This window comes from Chlamydotis macqueenii, chromosome 3, assembly GCF_036417535.1.
Source record: "Chlamydotis macqueenii isolate bChlMac1 chromosome 3, bChlMac1.mat, whole genome shotgun sequence".
In the NCBI taxonomy this organism is placed as follows: domain Eukaryota; kingdom Metazoa; phylum Chordata; class Aves; order Otidiformes; family Otididae; genus Chlamydotis; species Chlamydotis macqueenii.
In genome coordinates this window covers 50,476,829-50,492,961 of record NC_141558.1, presented here as the reverse complement: position 1 = coordinate 50,492,961, position 16,133 = coordinate 50,476,829, and the positions used below count along the sequence as shown (strand labels likewise).

Below are 16,133 nucleotides of genomic sequence, written 5' to 3'. Positions count from 1 at the left end.
CCCTTATTTTCTGTCAACAAGGATGATGGTGCAAGGTGGCCTCTACTATGCAAGAGACTGCAGAGACAATGGGATCTACTGCAGCCTACCCACCCAGAGTACTGAATGTCCCAGTTGTTTTGAGCTGCTGAACGGTACAGAGTCATGTTTTGTCAAACCTTTTCCAAGACAGGGTGTACGGCAAGTGTTCTTTGTGTCCTGACTTCTATCAGGAAGCCCTGGTTTTTTGCTTCAGGGTCTTCAGGGTCCTTCTCATGGGTTTCTGATTGCTGAGCTGGGAAGACATGTACATTTTCCATCAAACTCTCTCCGTTATGCAAGGTCATTCTAAAGGAAAAACAGGGAATGGCAGCAGTAATCCCATTAACTCCAGCAGGATTAAATAATTATTACAGCTGTCAGTGTCAAGTCCCAGAATTTGCCTCTACTCTGGAATACCCTTACACAAGATACCATAATTATCAGGATATCAGCTCCTGCCACCTCTTTTTGGTACCTGTCTGTCAAAAAGCTTTTATTCCAGTAAACTGAACCTTGGCTAGAAAAAGTACATAGATTCATGTCTTAATGTACAATCTTTCTTATGTCTCATATAAATTTTTTTAAAGGCTGTACTTAAGTTATTTAAATGAAGAAATTAAGCTTCTTGCCCACATATACTGGGCTTGCTATTTTTTATATTAGAAGACTCCTTTTTTTTTATATTAATTACAGTGCAGCTTTTAGAATGACTTAAGCTTCAAATCCTCTGACTAAGAAAGATATCTGAGTTCGCTATTTTCATGCAGAAATTGTCCTACAGGATATAATAATTGGATTTGGACTTGTTATAAGATTACAAAGAAGGAACCTCCTACCAGGATCAGAGTGCTGCAAAATATTTGCAATCCTAAGACATGTAGAGTAACTAGGTGGAGCTTTTACAAGTATTAAGCCACTTCTGAAGTCTCTAACTCTGATGCTGCCTTTGGGGAGACTCAGTTATTACTCTATTAGGGACCTGGGTGGCTAACAGCCACAGTAGGGGATTACTTGCCCACCATGTAACAAAGGCACTGGCAAGTGCTCAAATTTGCTTTATTTGCCTGTAAAAGTATTGTTTCTCCAGGTCTGTTGTGCGTGTATATAGCTTTACAGCTCCCTTTGGCAGGATGGCAAGTGCTGAGAACTTTGTGGTTCAAGCGAACTGAAAGGGAAGAGTGGACCTTTATGGCGGCATGGAAACACGCAGAAGGCACGGTGCTAAACTGCACCTGTAGGCTACACTTCAGGCAATACTTCTCCAGCTATAAAACTGATAACAAGCAATACAGCTATAAAGCACACCCACAAAGTCAATGTACAGATAGAAGAGTCAATGCAGGTAAGCTGCCTTATGCCTGTTAACGCAATCTTATGATTAGAAGTATATAATAATTTTATATGTTATGTATTTATGCATTCAATATATATTTGTGTATAGTAATGACTTCTGGGTAGGTTTCTCAAGAAAGGTATTTTTAAAATAAGGAGCGTAATTTAGAAATATATTTTGTAATAAATACAATGTTGAGACTGAAGGATTTTAGTATCAGAAGTTATCCATGTATTCTGCTGTTTGACTTGGGTTTCAAGTTGTATCCTTTCAAATGCTGCAGAAGGGCATTCCGCAGACCTTCCACAGACAGCTGGGGCTGTTAGCACGCCTCAGTGCGGCACACTCCATGCCACACAGCATGGGAACAACATAAAAACTTACGGCCCATCTCAGCTATGTTACATCTTCATTTGGCCCTGCTCAGTAGTTTTTTGTTTTGTTTTTTTTTTTGGTGTTCCTTTGCAACACGTCTTCCTGCTGTAGATCATGATAAAATAGCTTATTGTATTGGAGATAAATTTATAAGAATATCACATCAGTGAAAAAAAACAACTTTAGAATGTTATAAATATGTTTGCACAAGGGGTTTACCAGGTTAGCTGTGCTGATTTCCAAATCAATACAGCAAGAATAGTACCCAAGGCTGTGTGCAGCCAAGGTTTTAGCACGGTTTAGGTCTGTTTATACTGGTTTAGCCATCAGCAGGGCAGCAGACTGACATTTCCTTCCCAATGTAGCTGTAACAGATGAAGACAGGACGTCTCATTGATTGTCATCATCCAGCAGCAGTTTACTGCACCCACATCTGTCACTGGCAGGAATTGCGTAGGTGCTCCTTGGCTCGCTCCTCGGACACTTCACTGGAGGTTGTTCATCAGCCTCGCTGGCACCGGGGGACGCATTTTGGAGCAGGCGAGCAGAACTGTGGGTGGAAATAGCCTTTTGCAAAATGTCAGCGATGAAGGGCTGGGGAGTAGTAACATCTCTGAATGGAGCAACTGTTTGTAAACTTAATTTGTGCTTCTGGTCTAAATGTATAGTCATAAACCAAACAGATAAAAATAGTTTAAAGTCATTATAAGAGAAACAGCACATAAAAATTGAACTTGTTTAGTTAATATCACTTGAATTCAGTCCATATAGCTTCTGTATGTAGGAAAGAGCCCCTGAAAGGGACTTTAGAGGATTTGGCCTGCTGAAAGCTCTGCAGTGGTCACAGAACTTAGTGGAACTTAGATCTGCTTTTTATGCATGACCAGTTTGAGCCCCCATACTCTGGGGCTTTCCTCCATCTTTTGTCTTTATTTTCAATGTTGTTTCTCATATAGATGTGCAGAACTTTCCTGTTACCTCCTCTCTCTGTGAAAGTGTATTCTGTGCCCTGCTGCCTGACCAATATGAGCTTTACTCACTGCGTGTTTTTTGCTCATTAATTTACCAAATTTACTCCTCTATTTTCAGTTCATCCAGAACCGATATAACCAACAGATTGTTTTCAAGCATAAAGTTCTTCTCAGACATCTTTTTGCAACTAGATGGCTTTTTCTACCATTTTAGTGACCATTTTATACTTTCAATAAAATCTGAATTATTGACAGACAGAAATAAATTCATTTGCAATGAGTTCAGTTCATGTCTTTGTCTTACTTCCATCAAAGTAATATCAAGGTGAATTTGATGTTTGGCTCCCCCCCAGCCCCATTTTAATGTGTTCTGCGAGGGGATAAGCATGACATATGGTATCAATATTTAAGTGATATCAAGGAAAGGAGATTACACACAAAAGAAAGCATGCAATTTTATCAGACTTTAGAACAGGTATCACGTTACCTGCACTGTGCCAAAATCACCTATTTTTGTATCTGAATTTAAGCCGGATACAATCTAGGATGTTGGAAATGTGAAAAAAGAATGCACTTAATAAAGGCAGAAAATACACTCATACGTACACAGCATATGATTCTCATCTGTGGATGTTCAAGTAGACAATCTTTCATATGCAGGAAGTCCTAAAGGCAGTGAAAATCTTTCATTCAGTAGGGTTGTACAGTATGGACCTATGAATACTTTTTTCTATTTTATTTTTTTTAATTTTTAATTTACAAATAAACTCCTGTGGGTTCTGACAACAAACTACAATTTTATATGTTTGGGAAATGATGCCTAATTGCTGAAGCAGGGGCGTTTAACAACGACTCATTTTCTGGCTCCTGAAATGTGATCCTGGTTTCTACTAATTTCTGTATTAATCCTGACAAATCAAAACAACTGTAGTTTTTCTGCTGTGATGCGACTAAATGGCTCTGGAGATTTCCCTTGAATGTTGTAAATGGTATGGAAACTCCCAAGACCAATTTTTAGTATGTTTCCCAGACTTTCGGTCCTCAAACCTTATTTATAAACTACCGGGAATTGTATCTATTACATCATCAAAGGGTACTTCTCTGTGACTGTAAGCCTCAGGAAACAGGGCTTAGGTGATCTGCTGTTTGCCTGCCCGTTTGTCAGACTCTCTCTAATAACTTTTGAATCCATGAGTTCGTTTCAGTTACATTTTACACAGAAATAGAAAACTTCAGGCTATGCAATTCCCCCAAGTTTCATGAAATTTAACAGCTCAGTAAAGGAAAGATCACTTCCTTCAAATTATTTCTGTGACTGAAAAGCTGTTGCCCGAGCTCAAAGGTTATTTATTATGTTTAGTTTGCTGGCAGCCAGCACATGCCTAGCTCAAAAGCAGCCACATCGCCTCAGTTCTCACCCAGCTGGTAGCTGGGAGGCAGGAGGAGGGAGCTGTGGATACTGGGAGAAGGGAAGATTGATGGTGGGCAGGGAGCCCGAGCTGTGGACAACGGGAAAGGACGAAGCATGGGACGCAGATCCAAAGAAGCTAGGGCTCCATTTCTGCCACTTCGTAACAGCACAATTTGATCTCTACCTGGGAATAACTGGAGTCAAAAGCAACACATTAAAATTAAACAGACTGAAGTGACCTTGGCACCCAAAATGGATTCTTAGTGTAACCAGCACAATGGTCACAGTTGAAACAAATTTTCTTTATATTAGTTTATCTTCTCCATAAGCATGCAGTTTCCTACCTACAGTATTCAGGATTTCACTACTGGGAACAATTTGGTAATCTGATCCTAGTCTATTGCTATTGTTTCTGTTACCATTGATATCACAATTATTTCTGTTTCAAGCATGCTTGCTTCTATAACAAGGATGCTAAAGTTACAGGTCTTTGTGTTTTGCCTTATGCCAAAGAAGCCATTTATATCAAAGAGTCTTACACCAAAGAGTCCATTGCATGGACTCAATAGGCTATAGGAAGAAAATTTTGTTTGCACTAGCAGCTATCATTTTGCAACAATAAATAGTAACAATAAAATAATGGTTAATACTCAGAGTGTCCAAAGTTACCAATTAGATTAGAGATAGTCCTATTAAGGATGTCTAAGTATTATTGTACCTACTCTATAGACACAAGAACTGAAACACAAATAATGTTGTTTTTCCAGTGGCAACAATGAGGCTTGGAACAGACTCTGGAGTAAACGTGGCTCTGTTAAGTTACTACTGAAGCTCCATCTGATTTAAAGAGTGTATGAATTTCACTCCCTAAAATTTAAGTCTCCTTACTCTGAGATAACAAACAAACAAAAAACTTTCCATGTTTTTTTTTCCTTTCAGACAGTCCTGAAAAGCTCACACACCTGTAGAATCCAAATTCCTACAGTTCTCAGAAGTCATAGGGTTAGCGGAGAAGCTTGTTTTCCCACAGGTTTACCCAGTGGTAAGAAAACTTCAATCAGAGGAAGATTTTGTTTTGCCTGTCGTGGTATCAGACTGTGGCTGTGCAGAATCAAACACAGCAGCTCCAGATTGAGGAAGACGAGAGAAGAAAGCTCAAGTTCATGTGACACCTCATCACACTAAGGAGAGGGCAAACTCTGTAAAATGACATTATAGGCTGTTGGTAAGTATTCTGCTGGAGAGCAGAGCTGGGTCCAAGGTGACAGCGTAATTTTAGGTTCAGTGGCTTCTGTTTGTTGGCTTTTTCTGACAGCTGGACATACAGAATGTGCAGGAATTTCCATGCTTGCACTGCCTGCTCTCTGTCATATGGTGTAGCTCTTGCAGAAGCCACACACAAGCTTCATGTGGTTGAAGAGCTACAGATTGCCTATGACTGCATTAGAGGTTCCAAGCAGCAGCACATTTTGCTTGGCTAGTTCACACAACAGGAACTGTTATCAGTTTGTTAATCCTTTTGAGATCCATACTGTCTTCTTGCTGACACTAGTAGATGGGAAAGAGAAAATGAACTGTGACTACTTCCACCCAGTCCTAACCACAGGGATTTGGTAGTTTCCACATACAGAGTAGAAGATGAGAGCCATGGCAAAGCAATTAGCCTAGTAAGATGCATCCCACTCCCTTCCCATTCGTTGCTCAGAGCTTTCCTATGCGTGGCGGGTGGACCCTGGCCAGCAGCTAAACACCCACCCAGCTGCTTGTTTACTCCCCCTGAAGTGGGATAGGGGAGAGAATCGAAAGGGCAAACGCGAGAAAAACACATGGGTCAAGATAAAGACAGTTTCATAAGTCAAGGAAAGAAAAAAAAAGAAAGAAACAAGTGATGGAAAGCACTCACTCACCACCTCCCACCAGCAGAATGATGCCCAGCCAGTCTGCAAGCAATGGCAACTTCGCAAAAACTCCCCTCTAGGTTTATCACTGAGCATGATGTAACACGGCGTGCAACATCTCCTTGGTCAGCTCGTGTCAGCCTACTCACTGCGGGGGCAGAGTGAGAAACAGAGGTGGCCTTGATGCTGTGCAAGGACTGCTCAGCAATAGCTAAAACACTGCTGTGTTATCAACGCTGTTTTGGTCACAAATCTAAAACAACACCATACAGGCTGCTATGAAGAAAATTAATCCCATGCCAACCAGACAAAATACCCTATCAGAGGCTACAGGGAACCAAGGGCACTTTATCCTTCAAAGAAACATTACTACAGCAGCTGAAAGTACTTCAGCTTAGGTGCGTTAATTTAATAGTTTTGGTTGCCTTAATTTTGCTGAATGTCTTTGTGTAAAATTGGAGTGAGGATAACACAGAAGCCAGTGATAAGATAAGAAATCTTACTCAGCAGCAAGGGCATTCACGTTCTGTAGTAAAAGCAGACAGTAATTGTCTATGGATGAATCATTCCCATCCTTCCCTTGCATCAACTTTTATTTCTGCATTTTCTATGAAGCCAAAGTTATAGTCACCTTCTCCTTGATACTTTATCCAGCTAGAAGCACTGTAGGGGTTTGACAAGAAAATTTTTGAGGTCTGGCGGCAAGGGTTTAAAAACTATTTTTGCTTCAATAGTCAGTGCTTAGTCTTTTTTGTATATGGCATTAAGAACAGGTATTTGTTTGAGGATAATATTTTTTTTTTGAGTTGCAATGGCAAGATCATAGCCTGAAGTATAAAAGGATTTTGGTCAGTTCTTTTTTTTTCAGGTTGACTGAAATTTGGCTGACTGCAAATTCTTTGCTGCTCAATAGACAAGGCTAGTAAATCTAACTGATAGGTTTACTAATGCTTTAATCCAAAAGTTTTTCTAAAGCTGGGGAAATAGTCTGCTTGCATTACAGATAGAAAACCTGGTCCCAAAAGAACTAAAACCATGCAAGACAATGGAACTTCTGGTTCCTGCTCTCATTAAACCATCTGGCTTTCTTTAAAATTCAGAGTTGCTCAACTTCTTCAGCGTAGTGAGCCAGCAGTCGATGCTGTCATTTCCTATTTGTCTGTAAATACAGTTCTGGAATCTAGATAATTTAGGATTTTGCCACTGAGGCATGGATGGAGTTAGGAAATAACAAAAATTAGCGTGGAAATAAGAAAACCAGAACTTCAGTAACATATCGAGGCTCTCAGAAGAGGTGTTCTTAGATTTTCCTAATTCTGATTCCACCATAGTTTCACAAAACCCAAAATCATTCACAGGCAGGAGGGATTCAGCTTCTGGATCACTCATTTCTTTTGTTAGCACCTCTCCTCAGATTCTGACAAACTGTGTTCTAGTGAACTCCTGAGCAGGAGGTTTCCTCTGGACCATGGTATATAATAGCCACAACTGATGCAATATTGAGTATGTCTTTGGGATCAATTTATTTTTCATCATTTATCACCCTCCTATCATTCATTTCTCCAGCTAACAAATCCAAATGTATTAAGCCTCTCCTCACAGGATCATAAGAAGGCTTAAGTAGATCAGACCAGAGGCCCATCTAGCACACAATGAAAGAGTATAAGAGAAGGGCAAACAGATAGCAATAATCCCTTCTGTATGCCTTCCCAGCTTCCTGTAATTTGAGTCCTGCAGGCTTGCTAAAACAGAGGCAGTATTTTGTGTTTAATAGCTGCTCATGTACTTATATCTCATCATTTTACCACTTCACAGTTCTGAATTTTGGTTATCCAAGCCTGAACACTACCATAATTCTCCTGTATGGATTTTGAGACAAGGTAACTAGAACTGAAAGCAATACGCCAGTTGTGCACCACAGTTATATGCAGTACTATGTGTTTTACGTTTTGTTTTCTTAGCCTTTTTCCTAAAAGGGATTACCTTTCTTGCACTACTAGCCACTTCTGAGCACTGAACCTTTGTTTAGAGAACTACTCACGGTGATTTCAAGACTTTTTTCCTGACTGATACTAGCTTTTAGAGTTCACCATAATGTCTGTATGTTTTTAACCTGTGCATTATGCTGCATTTTGGAACACTGTTTTTCAACTACCACTACTCACACAGTGTGGTGGGAGCCTCTTGCAGTACTTTTCCATCAGCTTTAGATCTAAATTATTAGATATGTTCTTCAAATGCTATCACATCATCATTCATTCCTTTTCCCAGTTCATTTATGAACTGTGAACAGCTCAGCTTTAAGTACGAATGCTTGTGGGATAATCCTTCTGCCACAAAAACTCATGGTTTACTTCCATCTTTTGGTTTCTGCCTTTTAACTGGTTAGTCCATGAGATTAGGCTCCTTCTTAGGTCATGTAGAGCAGCAGAGTAATAGCAAAATAGGGCTGGAAAGAAAATCAAGAAATCTAATTTCTATCTATCTCCTCTCTTCATCACGTTAATGCTACCTTACCTACAAAATTTCTGACAGAGGTTTATCTAACCTTTTCTTTAAAAATATCTAATGCTTTTAATTTTAGTCTAATAATTACACAGTATCTCCAGAAAATTTCAGTATCAACTGCCCTTACCACTCAAAGGGTTTCCTGTATATAAATCTCACTTGGTATAACTGAAGCCTGTTATTTCTTGTCCTTTGTCTTCTATCCAATGACAATTTATTAAAGCCCTTTTAAACATTTGCTGTCAAAAACACTTGTAATAGGACATCACAATCTAGCATGACTAGCAGCAATACTAAAGTATAATAGTTCTATATATAAAAATTATATATGTTCTATAGACTTGTAATGAAATACTCTTCTGTAGCCACAGCTTATCTTCAGGATGGATTCTGCCATCAGTGGTATAAAACTTACTACATCCAATGTAAAAAAGTTGAAAACATAACAGTAGGACTTGATAAGGTTCAGGTTATCTGTTTAGCACAGTTCCATTTCTTCTGTGGGAACAGACTTCACTTCAGAAAGCTATGAGACGGTGCAGTCTTTCTGTATTCTCCTTTATATGCTTCAAGGATAATTAAAGACACATCCTTCCTTTTCCATTACATGCTACTGTATTTCCCAGTTCGTGGAGAAAGATCAGTGGATTCTACAGGAAAGTTTAGAATTATTTTTGGTGTTCTGAAAACTTTAGTGGTCATCAAGGAAATAGAGTAGGTGGAACATGGTGGTGCTGGAATGAGGATGCCAACGATGCAGGTAGACTGAAACCACGCATACCAACAAAGCCACAGACACTCATTTACACTGACTGTGCAGCTCCAAAGTATAAATTTTTGGGCTGCTGTATTCAGAATTAGAGTTTATGTTTTCTCCATAATTATGGGCAACTTCTACATTTTTAGAATTCAAGATTTTATCTGAATCTCTGCTTTGGAGGTATTGGCTGGCCCTTAAGCCAGCTGCCATACTGATTCTTAAATCTGAACAACCTGAAGCAAGCCCACGATACTGCATGCTCTACCCCAAATGAAGTAAGCTCAGGCATCTTGCTTCACAATTCACAGGGAGTAAGTGGATATGCTAAGAAAGATGTACACGTAGTTACACTAGTCCATCAGCGCTAAGGTTGAGTCATAGTTGCGTTATGATGAACTGCGGCACACTGTGCAATGCAGAATTATTTCACTTTCACTTTGCTGTCCCTTACTGGTTTTTAGTTGCTGAATGCTGAATTCCCTTGTTTTTGTCAGGCAAGTGTTCAATCGTGCCAGTCTGTAAAGAGAACACAGGGAATAGCTTTCATGATTTTGTAAGGGTTTTCTTTTTCTCAGGAAAAAAACAAGGTGAAAAGCAGTGCAGCCTATTTTGAAGGCGAGTTCTTGGATTATACTCAAGAAAAGCAGCACAGGGTTTCTATTTTAGTAATATTTGGATTATGGTACTATAAAAATGAATTTAAAAAAACCCCAGAGCTAGCCAAATAATTATATCATGAGAGCGGAAGTCAGGACTCGCATCTTCTGTTCCTAGCATGCTCTCTACATTTCCTGTAAAATCTTGATAGAGCACCTTACTTATGTACTTTACTTTCTAAACCTATAAAATAAGATTGATACTTTTATTATAGGTGTTTAGAAGTTAATTTACGTAAAATATTACAAAATTCAGAGTTTTACTGGGAATGAAAAGTATGAACTTGCAGCCAGTTGAAGACTTTATACTCTATCCCTATTAGAAATCCTCTGACATGCTGTCCCACTTTAATTAGGCTCTTCACACTCTCACACTAATATGTTTAAAAATCCCAAGTATATTCCTACATTTTTTAGAATGGAACTGTTAGTTTTTCTCTGCTTCTGCAGAGATGCTAATACAGTTCATGTGAGATCTCTTACTCATTCCAAATTTTCTCTGCTCTTATTCCTCAGACTTCTGAGATGCATCCTTTCACTCTCAAGTGAAACAACATCAGCTTAAATGTGACTGACATAAGTAAACACTGTTTGTATATGTTTATTAATGCCCCACTCAAGATCTACTGGAAAAATGCTCTCTTGATCCCTAAGACTGCAAAACTTCCCACTGGATTAACAAGTAAAAGCTTACAAAGAGAGTAACTTAAGAAAAGGTGCAACTATTTCCAGATGTGGCCTAGAAAAATTAAATAAAACACTACATATTTTTTGGTCTCACTAATACATCAAGAGAAAACTGTAAGAGATTGCCTACAACAGAAAATACAGCTTTCCAAGCCAAAGAATGAAGTTAAGACAAGCTGGAAATAAAATAAAACAGTGTATTTTATACACAAGGCAATCTGCAAAGAAGAATGGTCTGTGTGTGTCACTCTTGACATTGAAGTGTTAAAGACCAAATTCTTCCTTTTTACATTAGAAATTCATGTCTTATATGTCTTGGGAAATTGCTTAGAGAACTAGTGAGAATATTCAATTTCTCAACTTTCAGTCTTGCTCCAAACACCTTTCCTTTCCAACAGTCTGGGCACTATTTAGCCACAGTGAGTTGCCATTTGGAAGAAATGGTGACTCTAATGAGTGACAACCTGGCATCTTCGGTTAGGCTGGCAGGCTGAAAAAAATCACACTTGTGATCTGCAGGCCTGACATCTTCTATTTTCTTTGGCGAGGCTACTCAGACTTTCTGCATCAGCACACTTAACAAATGATACAGCATTACATATTAGAAATGTTACAGTAATTTCTCTTCTGACTAGAAGTCAATAATACAATTAATAAAATACTTGAAAAACGTGAATGCTATTAAATATGTATTACCAGTATCACAACCATTCTACTAACATGGAAGAGCAACGAAAATGTCCCAATACTGTTCTGCCTCTTTCTCTCAGCGCATTTGGTGCTGGTCAAAGATTCATTTCCGCTCTGTAAATGGCTGCCCACTGCTGCTCCTTCTCTGGGAACCACCTGGAGAGGAGATGCCAGGCAGCTGTTCTCCAGCAGGCCTGACAGCGTGTGCCCACAGAAACAATTCTATCCATCGTTATGAACTTGAAGTGGAATACTGCCACATGCTCCAGCCTCAAGAAAACATGAATGTGCCCATTTCCATCTTTTAACCATGGATCGATAAAACGTTTGCTTCAAATGACATGGTAGCCTCATTCTTACTGGCCTCTGAGCTCACCTACACTTAGAGCTGCTTACTTGATTCTATGCTTTTAAGGGCTTTTATGTGGCCAATGTAAGGAGTCAGAAACTAGAAGCGGGGCTGCATCATGAGAGGAGGAACTGGGGCACAGATAACATTCTGCGTTTCCCATAACCGGCTTTGTACCAGTCCAACTTCCACTGGGGGGGCTCACGAGGGGGGTGAGAAGAGCATGGCTTGTTCAGTTCCGCAAAATAAAGGCTGTGTGAGGATGAGATTGCCGTCTATAAATACTTTTGGCAGGAGATACACAGATACACACAGGAGAGCGGGAAAGGCTACTTCAGGACAATGTACGCACAGGAAGAAAAGATGGTTGTGGACTGGTTACAGGGAAATGTAGGTTTGAAATTTTAAAAAAGCTTCTAGCTGTTACAGAGGTTTCTCTCAGACAGCCTCCCAGTAGCAGCAGCAAGGGCCAATACGTTTACTGGTAAAGCACCATCAGTTTATGGAAGAAAGAATAAAATGGCTGTTTGCAACACCAGGGAGCTGGGTACAGCATAGGGCAGAGGGGAATAAAGCTGCCTTGGCTTACAAATGCCAGTCTTGCTGAGCTTCCGTAACAGGGGCTGCTATTAGCCCTCTCTCACCGCGGCTGTAGACATAAATTATAGTAAAAGACAGTCTTGTCATTACATGGTGGAATTGAAAGAGTAGAAAACAAAAGCCTTTGTGATGAAAATGGGCAATAACAGCTATTTTTTTTGGTCACAGAGAGAAGTGGGAAATACTTGTAGAGTTTACTGTCACCAGCAGCAAGGGAGTCCCTACTCCTAGTGACTTTATGACTGGATGAATACATCTGTGTAGCATAACCTTCTACAGCTACATGCTGGTCTTTTTAAGTGTGTGTCCCTTTCTTCTCAGTGTTGGCTTTGATGACAAAAGATGTGAATGCTTTGCAAAATTTAATGATCAGCTCTAATTTTAGCAAATGTCTTTAATCTTGACACTGAAAGATCAATGGTCCTTCTGTGTTTAGGAAATTTGCCAGCGCATGATCAGGCCTTGTTCAGAAAGGTCTGGATCTGCAACGGCAGAGAAAAGCACTTGTAGTTCTCTGGAAAATACTGCTTTGGTAAAGGAGTGATGAAGTTTTCTGAGAATTTCAGTTGTTAGGTACCTGGCACAAGGGAAATTCTGAGTCATCTGTTGCCTTCTGGAACAAAATAATCACTTCAAAATAGTTACACTTGTTCTGCCGTTGCTTGAGAGACAAACTTCTGGTTAGGACCTCACGACTTAGCTATGCACTAGTAATCAGATCTAGTACCTTAGCTTATAGTGCTGTGGACCCCTCCCTTTGCTTTGTCAGCAACACAGCTTCTCATCAGTCGTCTACCCCTCCCATCCAGAGTGTGTTGGGTAGAGGAAAAACTTGCCATTTAGGTAACTAATGCTGGCTGGGCAAGTGACGAACCAAGGTCGTTTCCGTTTTTACTCTTCCCTTCTCTAATTTCATTTTGTTTCATTCACTTGTTGCTGACTGTTATAAAATAAGGTTGAGTACACAAGGTGGGTATTATTACTTGCTTGTATGCAAGGCAGGGATTGTAACTTGCCTGGATGACAGGATATAACCTTGATGTTTGTTCAGCTCTATGCGGTGCTTCCATAATGCAAATACGCTTGCGGAGAGTGACGTTTTTCACAAAGAAATTCCTGAATGAGAGAGAATGAGACATACTTTTAAAAGGCCTAAACATTTCTGGGATCTCTAAATATTCAGCGTGAACTGTGAAAGCAGCATCATCATGTTTGTCTAAAAATCTCTAGGGTTTGTTGAATCAGAAAGCCTCCGTGATAAGCCCGGGTCAGTACTTGAATGCAAACGCTGTCACCTCTCCCTGTGATCCTTAGTACGAACAATGAGCTCATTCAGCAGCGCCTGGCCACATCGAGCCCCTTTCTGAGAACCCGCGTTTCCAACACGGGGCCGCCAAAGCTGATGCCGCGCAGGGAACCCCTCCCGATTCCAACCCCCCGGCCCCCGACCCCCCCCAACCCCGCCCCGGGGGCGCGGCCCCGCCGGCCCGGCACAGCCAGGGCCTCCGCTCCGCTGAGGAGCCCGCCCGCTTTGGGCGGGCCCGGCCCCGAGCGCTGCTGGCACGGGACGCGGCCCAACGGCCGCTCCCGGAGCCCCGCCCCAGCCCTTCAGGCGAGCAGGGGCTCGTCCGCAGCGCCACAACCCCGCCGGCCGCGGGTCGCTACCGCCGCTCGGCCCGCGCCTCTGTCAGCGTCGGGCGGGGCGGCTGCGAAGCCCCACCCGCCCCCGAGCCACCGCGGGGGCGGGACGAGGCTGGCCAATCAGAGGGCAGCATCCAGAGGGGGGCGGGGCTGAGCCTTGAGTGGCAGCTCGCGAGATAAACAAGTTGCCGCACTATTCGGGGCCCGGTAGCCCGGTGGGCGCCGCGGGTAGGGGCGGCTGGCGGTTTTGGTGGCGGGGCATGTGCCCTTTTTCGCAGCGAGAAACGACCAACTCTGCCGCACTCGCTGCTCCCGTCTCTGCCCCGCAATGTGAAGAGTCAGCAAGTTCCCAGCGGCCGCTGAAGCGCTCGGTGTCTCCGGGGAGCGAAGTGCGCCGACGCCGCCTGGCCGGGGCGGCCCGGGGCACGCCGGGAGTTGTAGTTCTGCCGCCACAGCGTCCCGCCCGCGGCGTCGGGGCCGGCGCCCGCAGCCGCACTACGACTCCCGGCACCCCCCGCGCCACGCCGCGAGGAGCCTAGTTGAAGCGGGTGGCGGCGGAGCTCACCCCCTCCCCCCGCCAAAAAGCTCCAAACCAAAACAAAAACAAACCGCTCCACCACCGACCCCCACCAACCACCCACCGCCCCCGCCGAGCCCCGCAAATGGCGGCGCCGGGAGGGGGCTCTGCCAGTCGGGGGTGCTGATCCAGCCGCCGCGTCCCCTGCCCGCGTCCCTCCCCGCCCATGGGCGAGACATGGACTACGAGTTCAAGTCGAAGCTGGCGGCCGAGCGCGAGCGGGTGGAGGACCTGTTCGAGTACGAGGGCTGCAAAGTGGGCAGAGGCACCTACGGGCACGTCTACAAGGCCCGCCGCAAGGACGGGTAAGGGCCGCGCCGCGCCGCCGGGCCCCGCCGCCGACGGACGGTGGAGTCCCCCTTCTTCCCTCCCTTCCCCGGAAAGTTTCTGGCAGCGCGCGGGGGCCGGAGCGCCGAGCAGCCCCCATCCACGCAGCCCCCGCCCGCCGCCGGGAGCGGGGCTCGGTGCCCCGACCCCGCGGCGGGGTCGGCCCGCGGCCCTGCGGCGCGGTGTGTGTGAGGCGGCGGGTCGGTGCCCGCCTGCCCGCCGAACCCTGGCGTCGCCTTGACGTGGGGGAGGACGAGCCCGTCCCCCGCCTCTGCCCTCCGTGCTGGCGGCCCTGGGCCCCGGTGGCTCTGCCCCCCCCGCCCCCCGGCCCCGTTCCGTCCCGTCGCGTCCCGCCGGCGCAGCGGGCGGGGGGTGCTGTGTCAGCAAGGCTGTGCCGTCGGGGATCGCCGTTGGTTTTTTTCACACCGGGTTTCACGTCATCGCTTTCGTCTTTTGTGCGGCTGCGTTCGTGCTCTTGACATTCCGCTCCGAGAACTTGCCCGAGGGGGACTGCAAAAGGAGGGAAGTTGGATGCGAGGAGCTCCTGGCTACCGAGCGGCCCGGGAAAGCCCCGGGGGTCGCTGGTCTGGCCCCAGCCCCCGGTACCCTGCTGGGCCCGGAGCCGGGCGGGCCTGGCTGGGCAGCGCGTCTGGGAGGCTGCCAGCGGGTGTGACTCCATCGGCCCCGCTTGCCGTGCGAGGATGCGGTACCTGTCCCTCTCCCCAAATACCTGGCTGCTGGCTAGATCCAGAGAGGTCACTTGGCCATTAAGGCCGCGTATGTTGGCTAAGCAGGGCTTCCTCCTTTTCCCTAGGCTAAAGGCAGCTGGCACTGTGGGATAGGTGTCCGCTGGATCCCATTTTCACTGTACTGTGGTTAAGAGAGCGATGGGGAACTGGCTTTGTAATTTGGGATTGCTTGGCTGGGCTGCAGTTGTTGGAGAGGAGCAGTGCTGAGGCCTGAGTAAGGCTCTCATGCAGATGCATGTTCCGATACAACCTTTTCTTTCAGAAGAGCCATTAAGTGCTTTTTCACTGTGGCACGTGAATACCGCACAAATGCGGACTGCCTTTATAGAAGTGTTCTAAGCATACTGTAAAGTTAGATTAAAATATAGTTGCAAATTGGAGGTGATATCTGTCTAACAGAAGCCAAGGAGTAACAGCCTTCCGTTATAGACAACTGAAACTTTGAAAAAGAATCATAGAATCGTTAAGGTTGGAAGGAACCTTTAAAGGCCATCTAGTCCAACCCCCCTGCAAGGAGCAGGGACATCTCCAACCAGATCAGGTTGTTCAGAGCTTGATCCAACTTGGCCTGGAATGTTTC

General features: G+C 44.1%; 1 protein-coding gene across 2 annotated transcripts in view; it reads left to right on the top strand.

Moving 5' to 3' along the window:
• Window positions 1–1,243: 1,243 nt before the first annotated feature.
• The window catches only part of CDK19 (cyclin dependent kinase 19), a 144,899-nt gene continuing 130,009 nt past the window's right edge, over window positions 1,244–16,133 (top strand). Inside the window, exons 1-2 of one of the 2 annotated variants that reach the window (XM_086743466.1) lie at window positions 1,244–1,363; window positions 5,051–5,336. Coding sequence is in view for 1 of the 2 variants with exons in the window: in XM_086743464.1 (XP_086599590.1) it covers window positions 14,655–14,782 (128 nt within the window). In the remaining variant the exon portion in view is untranslated. Of the gene's footprint in view, window positions 1,364–5,050; window positions 5,337–14,198; window positions 14,783–16,133 lie in introns of those variants that run through there. The other variant, XM_086743464.1, reaches the window with a different exon arrangement.